Below are 16,769 nucleotides of genomic sequence, written 5' to 3' on the forward strand. Positions count from 1 at the left end.
AGTTTCAAGTGGTACATTTATAAACATGAATGAGGGGAGAAAAGTTTAATAAGTGTAACTGTCACCTCAAATATGTCCTTTTAGCAGAGCAAATGGTTCACCAGGATAGTAACTGATTAGCCATACCTGTTCCCGTCCACATCAGGGTTGACTTGCATCCGGAGCCATGGGGTTTAGGGGAAACTGGTCATGCTGCTGCTGGTACAATAACTAGAGTCTGGCAACTTTCTACGTCTCTGTGTTCACATAACATTTAAGAGGGTAAATGGAGAGAGTAAACTCAAGATTAAGTTCTGAGTGTGCAAGGACCAGATGATCGTCTCTGTCAGGAAAGACAGAAAGCAGCACAAGACCTGGCTTGAGGAAACAAGGACATATTGCTTCTATCAGTGTCTTGGGAGTTGGAGTGGACAGGGCACTGCCAGCCGTATGGGGGTAGCGATACTGACGCCCAGATGCCACATATTGTTGTTCAAGCTGTCCCTGACTGCCAGGGCTACTCTATCATAATTCCACTGGCTGCATCCAAACATACTGCAAGTTCCTGCTTCTTCCTTCATTTGTCTCTAAAAACTTGGGAGGGGAGCAAGTGACTAATGCATAAATTGACAATGAAAGTTTCTTCAGCACTCTGCCATATGAACATGCCACAGAACATCTGCTTCCCAACTCCACTCCTGCCAGCAAGCCATTCCGTTATTTTGCACAAAGTGCTTTGTTTCAGAGGACTCCAGTTAAGCTTGTTTTCCCTCCCCACTGCTCTATTTTCAGGCAACTTTTGCTCCCCTTCATGCAATAAAGGGGAGATCTGGCTTGGAGTATGATGGGAGATTAACATTATAAAGCAAAATGGTGAAGACAAGGACTTCAAAGATCCAGACAGAAAATGAAAGGCAGCAAAATTAATTTATAACGAAACTGACTTTTATATAAATTATAAACCCATCCAGTTTAAAGCAGATCGCTTGTGGTTGTGTCACTTAATTCCATAGAAGGCTGAAGCATACATAACTTCCACAGTCATAAATTACAACAAATAATCAGGAAGAGAATGTTCAGATAAGGCTGCAGATATAACAAAAAAAACCCTTTTATATTAATGAAGGTTAAAATAAATCATGATTTAACATATTGATTGCAAAATATAAATGCAATTTTTGAACAGTTAAAACTGCTAAAAAGATACAAAAACAATGGGCAATACAGGTAGGCATTGTACATTTTTCTTTATGCAGAGAAAGGTAGATGGAGAACTCTTCACCTTTATCCACATCAGACAAATGATTTAAAGCAAATAAATCAGTTGAGGAGGAAATCTGTAGAAGGATCTTGGCTCATGATCCCAGTAGTATAAAAGCAATAATTTTCAGTCTGTAAACAGTAGTCTTGGTAGCTTTTCTAAACACATGGTTCATTTAACCACAAAAGGGATAACAGCAGCAATGGGTTTTACCCTGGATTTCCTATCAAATCCCAGTGAAGGTGTATGTGCTGGAGGGGGAAAATGCTCTTTACTTTAGTAAGAAATATATATTTAACTGTACACAATTTATAGGGATTGAGAAAAGATTCCCAAAGGCTCAGTAATTAGTTAGCCATTTCTGCATACCCATCTAGTTGCCTCTTTTATAGAGAAACCCTGGAGTTTTAAGAGCTGGAATCTGATTTTCATGCAACAGAATTAGTATAGAAACATCTACTGTGTCACAAAAGAATCACAGTTTGACATTAGGCTTAGGGTCAATTGGGTGGCCGCAAGTGGAAGTGGGAAAACAGCTGTACACTGGGAAAAACTGAACATTCCTCCTGAACTGGTATTGAGAAAGGTTTAAATGCTAGTGCAGACTGAACACAAGCATGTTCAATGCCATTTCTGAAAGCGTGACTGATGCTTGGTTCCACCCACTCTCAGAACTCAAGCCAGCTGTCTAAAATTAACACAGCCAGATGTATAACCCACTGGTTTCAATCTTGTTCAAAGGGAACCGATGCTGAAAAACATGTTTAGCAAGTTCTGCTTTCTAGCGTACACAAGGCTTTAAGGCTTGTAGTCTCAATTTACTGCACTAAGATTTTCTACTGTTCAGCTCCGCTGGTAGTAGCAACCATGGATGGGAGCTCCAGCATAGACGACTGCACTGTTTGGTCTTATTCAGAGCTGTCTGCAACGTGGTACTTAAAAGTGTCAGTGTTTGCCTGGAGCCCTGTCGACACTAGTGAGTCCTACTGGTGATGGCAAGGTGTGAATATTTTAGCCAAAAAGCCTAGTGCAGACTTCACCTCAGTGCCACTGTAGTCACTGTGCAGTCTTAGTGATGGGACTGTTTTCACTTCAAATGATCAACTTCAGTCATGAGTCTTGTTTTAATGTAAATAGCACACTTGTCTTTCCAAAAGTATTTTCATACAAACGTATAAGATAGTTTGCCCAGGAAAGGTGTTTCACTATAAAACAGAGTTAATACATTTTGGTATTGTTTTCCCCCGGCCCAAAGCACTTACCAGACACTGCAACTACATCATAAGCACATCCATCACAATTCAAACAACTTGTAGGAAGTCCTCTTTCTCTTTTAGGAAGGGGCAAAGTAAAACTAAATCCAGCAAGAGCAGCAACTTGAAATTTTACACAGGGCTTTTAAAAAAATACTCTCGTCAACATTCTAGCATTTCTAACAAAATGTATTCAGAAGAGATGACAACACTAGGATTGTCAGCGCTCTTAAAACTTTAAATATAGATTTCAGATTATACTTGCTTTTCTTTAATCAGAAGATAAGAAATCTGTAAAAGTCTCAAGTGTCCCTCACATCCTAGGTGCAACATGTTCATATTTGTGCCTATTCGTTTTATAGTGTGTATTACTCTTTAAATTAAAATAGCAGAAATGCAGATTTTATGGTATCAGATGATGCAATTACATTTCTCTAACAGAATGACTAATGTGTCTATACTTGGATAATCATAAAAGATCAGTTACAAAAGGAAACAGTTACAAACAAGAGTAATTCTCAGCCTCATACCACACTGGAAGCAAAAATTACTTCTGCCAACTTACCGCCATAGAAAGTTGATAGGACTCAATTCCATTACAAATTATTTAAGTACTTAGTCTTAAAGTTTCAACCCCCTTTTAAAATCATGAGGATTTACTGTTTTACATGAAACTGACATGAGATCAGAGTCAGTGGTGTCAGACTTCACTGCAGATATTATGTATATTGCCTCTAGCTTTTTGCTGAAACACTGATCAGGCTTGTAATTTTTTGAACCACCTTTCCACTAGAAACAATCTGTATGTAAACTAACACCACCCACTTCCTCCAACAATTGTTGGGGTTCAGTCTTAGAGAAAACTGCATCGGTACTAAGCATGACTTACTCTGACCGTCTGCAGTTAATGATGAGCATCACTGGAAGGCAGTATATGCCTACATAAAAGATGTGCTCCCAATATAAAGTCATCTCTCCTTGCTGGACCCACATGATATCAAGTCTTTTTTTCCAGCAGGGCCACGTGGCTTGTCAATGGAATAGACAGCTCCAGAACTAACCTGCTTCAGTGGAGGAGGCCACACAATATGCTCTAAGGTTGAATGTGGGCATCTACAATTTCTGCTTTTCTAAGGCAAGGACCATATAAAACCTATAAACACTGTACGGTGATGAAAATACAACTCCTTTGAGATATATGCTTTATACTGGATTTCTATTGCTGCTTCTAAGGATTATCTCCAGTTGTCTCTGGAGACGAAAAGGGAAGAAAACTGAATTTTTCCTGTTGCAATATGCTTATGAACATGTATAAAAAGTGGTCAAACCCTGATGGAGGGTCCCTGCTTCTGGTTTATGTACAATAATTTAATCAGCTGAATATATCTTTAATATCTAAAAAAAATATTTATGATTAAAGTCCTTCATGCATTTATGAGGAAGTTCTGGATTAAAGTGATGGTATGTTGGATGTTGCTTCTGCCTGGGATTATGGTGTCACTCTGTTGTGAAGTCTTTATGCCTGGGGTGCATTTCTTAAATCTTTAGTTTTTTTATGGTATCAAGTCTCTTTTTCAGCAGCTCCCCAATTTCCTGAATTGAGTGCTGGTAACTGCTCTGGACCTTTCCTTGCACAGTCTTTGTAAACTTTTTTTCTTCCTGCAAATCAAGAAAACGGAGTCATTCATCCTGCAGGCTAAAAACCATTTCGTATTTTAAATTCCTCTGTAAAATTCCTCACACCCTCTCTTCGCAAATATTGAAATGGAGAAAAAAGTTCAGTTTGAAGTCTCAATGCATCGTAAGGGGGTTGTAGTAATAGTCTGAATTAACTACAAAGACAGGAAAGCTCGCCAATCCAGAATAAAAGCCCCCCAAGCAGTACTTCTTTTAAAATGTAAGTTAATGTTAATTTTACCTATCACAGGATTATTAGCACATCAACATTTCTTGACACTTGCAGGAAACATCCTTGTATAATGAATTTAATGCCAAAAGATGGCTTCCCTTAACCCCAAGTCAGTTACAAGACAGACATTCTGATCCAGAAATAATTTATTAAAGCAGGAAGCCTCTTAAATACAAAACAAATGGCTGAAATCAAAATTTTCGTAAGACTAAAGCTACGTCTCCAAAATACTCCACTGGTGGTGGCATGTAGGGTATGTGTAGCTACATGCTGCAGTGAAAAGCAAGCTGTGTCCATGCTGCAATTGTAGCTCCACATGTCAGGGAGAGACTCCAGCACCGGGAAAAGGCTTCAGCAGCTCCACGCCGCCGGAGCCTTTCACTGAAGTGAGGAAAGACTCTGGCAGGAGGGAAATCTTCCTCCCAGAGCTTTTCTCCCTGCGGGGAAAGGCTCCAGCAATGAAGAGCTGCCTGAGACTCTCTCTACTGCCTCCCCACTACCGCCGTCTTTTCCTGTGGAGGGGAAAGGCTCCAGTTGCAGGAAGGCAGTGGGATAATACACTGCAAAAAGATAGTAGTGTAGATGCGAAGGCCAAGCAGAGAGCCATGTAGGCTCATACATACCCACACCCTTCGGGAGCGTCTTTACTTGCCTAAGCTGTTCCTCACCAGCTACACTGCTATTTATACCCATGCCAGGAGGGACTATGCACGTATGCATCCCATACGCTGCCAAAAGAAGCGTGTAGTGTAGACGTACCATTAGTGTCTATTATTCTAGACACCCTCACAACCCCTATTTTCCAAGTTCTTCAAACATGCATGAGTTAAATGGCGGAGAGCAGTTTTGTCTTCTCAGAGCTTCTTTAATTCCCACCTATGAACAACACTCCTTGGCATTATTCCCCAAGGTAAAATATGAGATGGACATTGACTTTCCTGTGCCGAGTACAATGATATTTGTGCATATTTAAAGGGTTGATGCTACATCTCAGCTAGTGCATCACTAGTTATGTTTCATAAAGAGCAAATTCTTGTCTGATTCAGCTGACACAAACTTCAATGACCTTTTAAAAAGCACCAGCAATTGCGTGCATTCACAATTCTCTGCCGTGCATGCGTGTGCGCACGCACATCCCCCCCCCCCTCTGAAACTCTGGCCCCAAGTAACGTTATACAGCTTATACACACTGTTTGACACTCTCCCAGTAAAGTATAAATAACAAATAGCATAGCAAACATAGTATGCAGGTAGGAAAACCCCATAAAACTCCCAGCCAATGCATTCTTCAGGGTACCATAAAAATCAATGCATGTGAAACTTATGTTTTCTTTAGGCCCCTGCATTTCTGATTTCCAAATTCCCTCAATGCTTGGCAGAACATAAAGGAAATGTGCAGAATTTGCTGACTGAATGAGTTAACAGAAAATTTACTTGTGCCACTCCTAGATCATTAAAGAACCAGAAAAACAATAAGGTTTGAAGTGCTAAGGCAATTCTAGAAAACACTTCAAAGAAAATTTAAAGGGATAATACAATTTGAAGCCTAGTCAATTAAGAAAAAATAAATCTAAGGAGTTTCATTTGCCCCCTACCAGGTTTTGTAAATTTACAGTGACATTTTCATATTTAAGATATTAAATTTCACACAGCAACAGTAGAGAAGACTAACAGAAATGGGGGAAATTATACACAAACTGCAATCAAATGCATAAAGTCAACAATGAAAAATACAATTTATTTTTCTAATCTTTCAGTTACAAGACAGACCAAAGATGACTAAAGCAGCACTTGAACGCAAACCCAGAAGTGTGATTTTTAAGTGGCATGAAGTATCTTTTAAACAAACCCCGTAGTTACACTCCAGGGAACCTTGTCTTCACATTAGTCGGTAAAGCTCCTAGAAGGATGTAAAGTTATGGCGGGATAGACAAGCTGATAAGAGTTTGTCTGAAAGCAACAGCCGCACAGATCTGATTCTGTAACCGTGCTACGTGCCTATTTTCCAGAGTCAATGAGAGTTTTGGGGCTACAGACACTGCTCATTCAGTGTTTTGAGCAGCTTCTCAGCATTGTTCCTCAGAGTTGGGTTTTTCTCTTCAGTCCCACTGGAAACATGTCTACATCAGCTCATACAATTCTTATAATTAAAAATTATAACAGCCCCCAGCTATTTTAGGTGAGGAGAACATAATTTCCCAACAGAGAGCAATTCTTACACTCACTCCTATTTGGCAATAGCACAAAATCATGGTTCTCAAAAAACACACCTCACTTGAATTATGCTACGACTTGCAACTTGTGGCCAACTTTCATAACCTAAGGTGACGCAAGAACACCAATCTACTTTTGAGTCTTGCACTTTAGAAAAGACTCTCAGAACACATTTAAAGATAAAGAAATGGCTAGTTCTGTGCTTTATTTGCTAAATCAGATCTGTACATCTGAACTCGATCCTCTACTACCCAACGCCAATGATATTTTGAGCCGCTGAAGAGAGGCAGGCCATTATTTAATTGAAAGACAGATTCAAGAAGTGGACAGTGAGTACATCCTGAATGTGCTTATTTCCTGGTGTCATAATATCTTGGTCCTTCAGGGCATCTTCTCCCTCATTTAATCAGAGCAGCATTCACTGCTTCAAAAAGATTTCTTCACTGGGAATAATTTTCATATACATCTTAATGCATATTGTGCCTGACGTGTTTTGCACCTATAGATTCCTGTCCTCGATGCCCTCTAAACAGCTAAGAGTTAGAAGGGACAGCCATTTTCTTTCATATGGATTCAGTAATTTCCCTGGCATCTTTTATTAGTCAGAAATAATTGAACCACAAGGATTTTCTGTCACAACTGTGCTGGCCTTTATTATTTGATGTTGTCATGTCTTTCTATACTGAAAATAAGAACATCCATTTTCATGGCAACAAATTAATGTCACACACGGCATTTTGTTGTCCACATACTCAACTCACTTTAAAAAAAAAAAAAAAAAAAGATACATAGGTTTACAATTCTAAGGTTCCAGTAGCATTTTTTAAATTAATGAATTTGTGGAAATAAGCAAGAAATGATCAGTTTAGGGAAAGTTACTATGCTGGACTCTACATGGTAGGAACTTTATAACTAGAACTCCACCACTCTGGGTCAGTTTCAACCAATTGTGACCCTATTCTTTTTAGCTAATAGCAAACAACTGCGGCAATCATATCAGTGGTTATAAAGCTTTTTCAATAGGTAACATTTAAAGAAAAAGGTGAAGTTAGCCAAGAGATATTCTCTAGGTTTATTTTTTTGTTTTTAAAATAAATCACATAAAATAAGGTACAGTTTCTTACCTGTGAAAGTAAAGTGTCATCTATGGACAGTTCTTCAAGTTTAAGTGCAGTCAGAATTATTTCGAGCCCTTTGATATGATCTATAACATTGGAAGTTAATGTCTGTAGCTCAGTAACATAATCCAAAAAACTGGTAAATACAGGAGGCTATGGAAACAGTAAGAAATGATATTAAAACACATTTTTACACCCATTTAAAATATTTTTGTATATGACACTCAAGTCACTATTTTAAAATAAAATGATTCATTTGTGTCCAAACCCACAAATGTGCTAGTCAAATATAGCTTAAAAAGTAGGGCTGGCTGGCTGGCAAGCATTTCCGTTGTGTGAAAAACTGAGCTCTTAGAATTTGTTTTTATTCTGCTATGTAATGAAACTGACTCTATAAGCCCAGTAGTTAAGGCATGTACCTGGGAGACTCAGGTTTGGGCCTTGAACTTTGAACTTAGGTCTCCCACATCTTAGATGCATGCCCTAACCACCACGGCATAGAGCCAGTCAGCAGGTCGCTCACTCCTGTTGGAGCTGTTCCACTTGGTATAAATAAACAAACAGTCATTTGGCCAGAGAGAGTCTGACTCTATTGCCCAATAGTTAAGGCATGCACCTGGGATGTGGGAAGCCAGGTTCAAATCCTTGCTCAGCCCGATTCCAGTCTGGATCTAAGAAAGCTTCTTGATGAAAGTTTCATCGAAATAGATACGTTTCCATGACAAGTTTCAGTTTAGACCAACTGGCATTTTCCAACGGAAAAAAAATTCATTGAAAAATTCCCAACTAGCACTATTCAAAATGACATTTCATTTAGTAGTTAATGTTTGTAAAAAACAAAACAAAACCCCCTCTGAAGATGAAAAATGTTATGTAACTTGATAGTATCCTCATTTTAGAAGCCTTTATCTTGCAAAACCTTTTTTTGTGGGAACGGTTTGGAAACCACACCAACCTTGGACTTAGGATGGTTATATACAAAATAGAAATCATACTAACTGTATCCAACAGGCTAATGCAGACACTCAGCAGCGTTGGTTATGTATATTCCATAATGTTGCATTTTCCCATTAATTTTCAAAAGCACAAAAGCACATAAGCGACTTAGAAGTCCCACTTTCAAAAGTGGCTTAGGAGAGCCCCTTAATGGAGGCTAAGCTCTTAGCCACTTTTGAAAGTAGGACTTCGGTGCTTTTGAAAATTGCACCCACTCTCTTCAGGGAAGCATCATAAGATTAGAACTCATGTCTCCATTGAGTTAGTTGCCTACCATAACTACACTGGTTTCTTTTTTTTTCTTTTTCTTTTTCTGTAAGCTTGATTTGAAGGGTCGCAGGACACTATCACAGTAACTTGACACCCATAGGGTGATGGACATTGTCTGAAAGGAAGAAAAACAGATGTACAGGTATGGTACAAACAGAATTAATACTACTGGAGCCATTTTTAAGTTCAAAATTGTGTCCTTTATTAAAGACTTAAAATACAGTAACTGGGATATGAAGGGAATGGAGATATGGCGGCTTCCATAGTTGTACATAAAAAAACTGGAATCTGTGCACTTCATTTATTATGCTAAAGTCCTGAGCACAGTCAATTCTAAAATATTTTACCATTATCTTCATTTGCATCTCATTTCCCAAAAATTACACCAGGCCCCTTCAAGAAACAAAACTTTAGGAATCTCAACATGCTCCTGTTTTAATTCCAAGTCTGGAAGTTGGGTTTTATTTTTGCATTATCATCATCATCATGATTATCTGTATAAAGCTCAATGTGAAAAGGCAGGGTTCAGGGAGCCACATGGGAGAACTCAGAAGGGAGCAGGATACAGATTTCATCTTGCAATTTGGATGGTTGTAAAAGAGAACAATTAAATTAGAACAGCAGGAATTTCCAAAGCAACCAAGAACTGCAGTAAATGAAAAATGCTTACCTCAACAAAGAAGACTAAGTTTTCTAAAATGTTAGGATGAGTTTTCAAGATGCCATCTCTGACTTCCATCAAGTCACCTTTACATTTATTGAACAAATCTGGAAAAAGGAAGACAATTCTTATGTTCAGAATAAGGATCAACACAGATGCTTACATATTTTTATGTGGTACACATCTTATACTACATGAAGCTACAAAAAGACCGATTTCAAACTAGTGTATGACAGGATACTGTTAATCAAAGACTACTTCTAGAGTGGATACAGTTTTAAAATAATTTCTGAATGAATCTGTAATGCAAAGCCTTTGTGAAAAACTTGGTATAGGATTTTTTTCTATTGTCTTGTGCATTTGTAATTATGTGCACCTTTCACATCAGGACAGCCAGAAATGGAGTAGGAAGTCAGATAACCCAACATTTACCAGCAAACAGGTTCACCTGCAGGTTTTTAATAATAAACTGGTTTAAATCAAAACCCAGGCGGTCTGCTTACAGGAAGAAAGATAGCTACAGGTGGAGATGAGGGAGAATATAAGGAAGGTTAAGAACAGTAAAAGGCCAGTTTTACATGACTGTCCTTTTCTGACTGATTCAGAATCTCTTACTGCATTTTCACAACATTCTCACTAACGTCAGTGAGAGAAATTCAGCTCTCTTCCCCTTACTGATATTCTGGTGGCTTGGTGTTTTTCCTTTTATCATGCAGGCAGTTCTCTATACAGAGAGAAGTTTACCTTTAGGCTTGCTAAGTGCTTTTACTCAGTTAGAAGATTAGTTTAAACCTTGTGTGTGGGATTTTAGTGCTTCTGAAGGGTGCTGGACTAACAGACCCAGGGAACACAGCTCCCTATTATGCACAAATCTGATCCAGCAGAGGCAGTACCAACTTCCCAACTGCATCTCACCAGAATGCCTTAACCTTGACCTGAAGGGAAGGTTCATTCACTCCTTGCTCTCTCTGCTAGGGCTGCCAACAAGGTTGCCAGTTAGTGCCATGATGGTCTGTGTGATATACAGACCTATATGCTGGGAACTGGACTCAGTTCAAACCCATTTCACATAATACCAGGCAGCAATCATACGTTGGTAACTTTTGGCCATTACAAATTGATAAATTTCATTAAAATCATTTCAGGGCTTTCTCTTCCCCTTTACACAAATGTTAGATTATAACCACACACACACAAGTGCCAGAGCATTTAGCTTTGCTGCTGTATAGGGTGTTTGGTAGTATAACAAAACCATTCTGTGCTTAAAAATGAAATCTAGATCTGTAATGACTGACTTTTTGCTTCAAAATTACCTTAATGTCTGGAACGAGGAAAGAATATTTCTAAACAGCAGATAAATCATTTGGATTATTCTTATATCACCACAAACCAACAAAGTAGAATTCCAGCGTGTGACTGGTATAAAGCCATGGTTCTATTTTTTTTTTGGGGAGTGGGGGACGGCAGTGAAACAATAGGACATAATAGCATTCTCAGCCTCCAGCAATTTAAGGATATTATCAAAGGAGCCTAAGTGAGTCCCAGCATTTTTAAATCACTGTTTGCCTTGGCTATAAATGTTTATTCCCAAACTATTACTTACCTGTTAATTGTTCTAGTAAAGATTTAAAACAATTCCCTATCCTCTCTTGGATTTCTGTTGAATCTTCTGAAAGAAAAAAAGGTTACAAATAAATATTTTCTAAATAATGGTTTTTCTGCTTCAAAAATACAAAACAATTTTTTTTTTAAAAACCCACAAAAATATGCACTGTAAGGATAATTCAAGTGTGAATGACTGGTACATTAATATCATTGTAAGAAAATTCAGGAAGACTTCAAATCAAGCACATAAGACTAAATAAAGCTGTGATTTTCTTCATAACAAAGTGTCATTCAAAAAATCTACACATCATTGATCAATTTGTTTCCGACTCATTAATATACTTTATTAACTAAATGCAAAGCCATTTTGAAGCTGTATAGATACCTCCACCCCATGCGACACCCAACACAAATTGGTTTAACCTCCCCACAACCCAAACACTTACCTAAGCCATTGGTATCTAGTTCATAAATATCACTAACAAGATAAAACAAGCTACTCTGGCACTGACAGCTGCCATTACTGAAGAAGCCAGCCATTCGGGTAGGAGGAGGGCCAAGGACAGGATACTAGGCAACAAGCAAAGAAAAAGAAAGATATTGCAGCTTTTCCTTAAACAGAAAACAGTGTTTTTCTTTGGCACATCTCAGATTTCAAAAGCTACAAACTCAGGATCAGTTAAGTGAGTTTTGCAGCCTGCAGAACGTTACAAGATGCACTGAGTTTCTGTGCTTGCATTCATGGTCATTAAAGATTCTGGGAACACTTTTTCTTAGCGGGTACCTGAATTTTCTGTTCAAGAAACCGCTTCCCTGAATCCACTGCCACTTCCAGTTGTTGAAGCAGAGACCGTATCGTATCAATTTTGGATGAGACACCATTCTCAGCAGTCTTTTCAGAGTTCTTTGGGTGAACAGTATGACTAAGAGTTGGGAGTCCGCTTACTAGCCTTAAAGTTAAAGATCGGATTTGCAGCCAGATGGTTTCTTCCTCCAATGACAGTTTCCTATGCTCCTCAGAAATGTCCCTAGGGAAAGACACCACGGGTTTTTAGACAAATGTTTTATATTTATAACAGTAGCAAGCTTCCATGAATGTCCTTTATCCTACTCTGGTGCAAAGCTTTGGAATCACATGTGGAGAGGTGGGAATGATTGGAAATTCAGGGAATGGTATTAATGTGAATAAGACAGATGAGAGCATTGTTAGACATTGTAAATGGTACTCTTGTTAAATGTGCCCAGTTAGCCAGCCTAGAAAATATTTAAGTGACACTTGGAATTTATCTGGAAATGATTTTCTCTCTAAAACACATTTCTGAAATACTGACCCCTGCAGTTCTGGGCCTTTGTACTCACCTGTCTTTTGGATCCCAATTAAATAAGACCGTTAGGTCTCTGTTGTCATGCAAATCTTTCCATAGAATATCATCTTCCTCTGGACTCAGACTCATGGACTTTATACTTTCTTCTAAACTGGTTGATCTAGCACATAAATATTAGTATCGTTAAACCAAATGTTTAATAGTTGAGGTGAAATCCCAACCCACTGATATAGTCTATATTCTCTACAGAGCACATAACTGTTAGCTACCATATATAAAAGTCAAACCTATCTACTAGTGTTAAAGAGATAATGCTGGTAGGGACAGCAAACTAGCAACTCACATGGACTAACTGGAGCTTGTACTGAAGGTAGTAAATGTTATTGGAGGGATTAGAAGTATTGGATAAAGTTTTTATGATAATAAATGAGTCCTTGTTGTACTTCAATAGTACATTCCAGCAGAGCACCTCAAACATTAAACCTCCCAACATCCCTCTGAGGTACCCTAGTAGTACAACACATTTTACAGATGGGGAAACTAAGGGCTTGTCGACACTTATAATGCTACAGCAGCACAGGTATAGTGCAACCCACCTCCCCGAGAAGCGGTAGCTAGGTTAATGGAAGAATTCTTCTGTCCACCTAGCCCTGCCTATGCAGGGACTTAGATTGTCTTAACTATGCTGCTCAAGGGTGTGGATTTTCCACACACCTGAGTGATGCAGTTAAACCAGCCTAATTTTCTAGTGTAGACCAGGCCTAAGGCTTACAAGGAAAGCAACTCTGATGACCTGTAACAGGTAGACAAGAAGCACCCATTCAGGAAAGGCTGCCCTTCCCATGCAGAATCCCTGACTGGTTTACTGTTTGAGTTACTGTACTTTTGTCTCTGCCATACTTACATATTTGCTTCAAGTAAGAGGTCTAACAACATCCGTTCAGTGCGGACTTGTGCAAAGTGAAGTGAGGCATTCAGCCGGTTCCTAAAAGCAATGAATTCTGGGATCTTCTCAAATGCACCATACTTGTAGGCTTGAATAATATATTCTGAGGTCTAGGAAGGAACACACATCATCTCTGTATTAGTTGCCATGATACAGTAAAAACAACTCGAGTCTTAACAGGGTTACAGCCAAATCAAATTTGTGACTGCCATGAATCTGAAGGTGTAGAGTCTAGCAAGCACTTATCACCTGGGAGAAATGTGCAGTTCTGCTTGCCCAAGCCTCCCAGACACAGACAGCGGTGTAAGCTTCGCTGCTTTCCTTTAGCAAAAGCAGCCTGTACCCTGGGATAGTGTGTCTAGCAAGCTACCAATTTCTTTATTAAATAAATGAGCCAACACTAGGAAACCTCGAGTTGGTGCCACCCCTAAAACTGAAAGACAACTTTTTTTTGAATTGTGGAAGCTTCCTCTTTTCTTGAGATCTTGTTATGCACGCTATAGAAAGTGGGGGCATCTTGAACAAAATACAACCATTTCATTGAGAAAATCCATTATAATGAAAATAAATCTACCCCAGATTTTCCTGCAACTGATTTGGGCATGTGCCATTGTGTGTTACTTTCACATAGGTTTAAAAAATTACTCATGCTACACTTTTGCTTCTCATTTTTATTAGGTTTTGAATACAGCATCACAGGATAACACCATGCGGCGTGTACACATTACATCTCAATACAATCTAAATCCCAAAGGAAACATCAGAATTCAAGCATTAGTTTGCCTCCCCTCTCCAATGAAATGCAACAGTAAAAGCTCTAAACCAAGATTTCGGGCCCATCCAAGCGTTACCCATGACGAGATCTATATGAGTAGGGAGCCCAAAACGAGCATTTATTTTGATGTAAATATCAAAATATAAAGACATAGGAAGCAATTCATGCACCAAGACAAGATCGATACTTTACCAGAATTACTCTATCAATGAGACATTCTGGAAAATCAGAATGAAAACCACAAATGAAAGATTATGGGATGAACTCACACCTGACATACACCAGATCAAGTCACCAGTGTGTGTCTATAATACATTATACCAACTGATTCAACCTGGTCTGAAGAGCTTGAGAGACTAGAACCTTGTACTTAGCACAGCCAAATGTCACCGTATGTTTGCCAAAAACAGGGAATGTCCGTTTAGCCAGTTCTCTCCCTGTCTTTTTACCAGGCAATTTGGTTATTTGCATAATATGAAAAATATGCCAATATTCAACAACATACCCTCTGATAAACAGCCTTGCAGAATTCATTTCAGGCTGCGGGATTGCGCCATGGGCGCTAATTCAACTGCATCGACGCGGCTTTTAAATCCCCATGGAACACCTCGGTGCTCTGTTTGCCTGCAGTATCTGGAGAAATTAAAGACGGACGGACACAAGAAAATTAAAGAGATTACTTGTGATTCTGCAGATTTAAAGAAGGACTCTCTTGAAAAGGATGAAGTTGCCTTTTTAGTTTTGGTCAAGTACAGTAATACTGCCTCTTTTCCTCCTGTCTGCCGTTTGTGGTCTCTCTCAGAACAGGAATATTCAAGACTGTTGAATAGTGCACCTACAGGATTCCTTAATGTTGGTCACCTTGCTAGGGGTTTAATTCATCTTACCACGGGGCATACATTCAGCAAGGAAGCTGAAAAATGCATCAGTTTAAGATGATCAGTACTGTTCACTAAGAACAAATGCACTTTTATGTGAGATCACTCAATTTAAACCCAAAATGTATTGTTTCAGGCAAACTCCCATGAACAAAACACTACAGGGCATGTTTAGTGTGTTTTGTATTTGGACAGTATGGTGGAGACATGTTTTGGTGAAATTTCAAGCCTTTTAAACAAGCAAGCATCAGGCAGTATCTTAACCCAACTAAAAAGGTAACTTTTAGAGAATAGTCCTCCTTTAACATTGCAGTTAGATGTTGCTGTGGAACTAGAAGGGGATCCGGGAAGCTGACGTCAGAACTGTTAGTAGGATGAAGAGACAGCCCCCTAACTGAACAGCAGGAGGGAATGAAAACTGCAGGCAGATTTTGAACTAATGACAGTTGAGGCGTGACCTCTGTTAGAAGCCCTATTTTTCCATTGTTGACATAACATCGTCCTATTCAAACAAAACTCTGGAAATGAACCTCTCTCTCTTGCAGTTTGCAAAACAGACAGGATTTAAAGATCAGTACTACAGGCAAGCTGGTAATGCTCACAGTAGTGTAGTTTCCATTAAACAAACCTAAGCTGGTGACTACTGGAAATTGTTCGGGTCAGACGATAAGAGTAAATCAATGCTTGTCTTTCGGAAATCAAGGACACTACTAGTCAGCCGCCTTTAATGACTTTTCTGAAATGCTGTATCCATGAGAAGAAAAATGACAGGTGTAGGTCTTCAAAACTGTGTCTTCAGACTAATAGTAGGAAGATGGGGATCGTCCAAATGCATCTTTTTCCCACTTTGATTCCAATTCTTTGAGATGAGACAGTAAACCAATACACTAATCCAGATAAGAAGTATTCCACAAAATATTCTGAAAACTGAACTGACACACCAGATTCTGAAGAGCGTGCCTCCTGCCTAGAGTGTCCCAATACCACATGGAATGTGGTTCAATAGATCTCTATGTGGATATGTCCCCTGAGCTACTGAAAAGGGCAACATGGTCTTCTCCATCCCAAGCATTTTTATAATTCATACTAACCAGAATAACCTTATCCTAAATTGGTGCCCAGAGGCAGTAATGCAGCCTGATGTTAGTTGAATCTGAGCTGTTTTCCCAATCAATATGATTTCTTGCTGCTTTACAGTCTTTAGTGCGCTCAGTCAAGAGAATTATGTCCATTAGGTGTTTTCTCCAAATCTTTATTTTTATTCCTTGGCGTGTTGCTGTCAAACTTATCAATGAAAGTCACTTTGTCCTGATTTGCAGTCTCTTCCACTGAATTACTTGGAAACAGATCAAACATGACTTAACAAAAGCAAGTCAGTTCTCAATGATACAAAAAGAAAAGCCACTACGTTGATAAACCCAAGACTCTGCTATCAAAAAAATTAATGTTTCCATCCAGAATTTTGTTTCAGTATAATGAGAGTGCACCCATCGCACACAGTCCCAACGATCTTGACAAATAAGTTCAGCAGAATAAAACAAAAAAACAGGCAAGTAAAGATAACATAAGAGAAAGCTAA

General features: G+C 38.9%; 1 protein-coding gene across 1 annotated transcript in view; it reads right to left on the reverse strand.

The window, feature by feature from the left end:
* Positions 1 to 902: 902 nt before the first annotated feature.
* Positions 903 to 16,769, reverse strand: part of NAA25 (N-alpha-acetyltransferase 25, NatB auxiliary subunit) — a 45,012-nt gene continuing 29,145 nt past the window's right edge. The window contains exons 16-24 of the mRNA XM_037879135.2: positions 13,496 to 13,647; positions 12,626 to 12,751; positions 12,051 to 12,294; positions 11,713 to 11,836; positions 11,265 to 11,330; positions 9,671 to 9,768; positions 9,005 to 9,115; positions 7,741 to 7,887; positions 903 to 4,152 (exon numbers count right to left, since the gene is read on the reverse strand). Of these exons, the coding sequence (XP_037735063.1) occupies positions 4,030 to 4,152; positions 7,741 to 7,887; positions 9,005 to 9,115; positions 9,671 to 9,768; positions 11,265 to 11,330; positions 11,713 to 11,836; positions 12,051 to 12,294; positions 12,626 to 12,751; positions 13,496 to 13,647 (1,191 nt within the window). The 3' untranslated portion in view covers positions 903 to 4,029. The remainder of the gene's footprint in view (positions 4,153 to 7,740; positions 7,888 to 9,004; positions 9,116 to 9,670; positions 9,769 to 11,264; positions 11,331 to 11,712; positions 11,837 to 12,050; positions 12,295 to 12,625; positions 12,752 to 13,495; positions 13,648 to 16,769) is intronic.

The sequence above is a fragment of the Chelonia mydas genome, chromosome 15, assembly GCF_015237465.2.
Source record: "Chelonia mydas isolate rCheMyd1 chromosome 15, rCheMyd1.pri.v2, whole genome shotgun sequence".
In the NCBI taxonomy this organism is placed as follows: Eukaryota; Metazoa; Chordata; order Testudines; family Cheloniidae; genus Chelonia; species Chelonia mydas.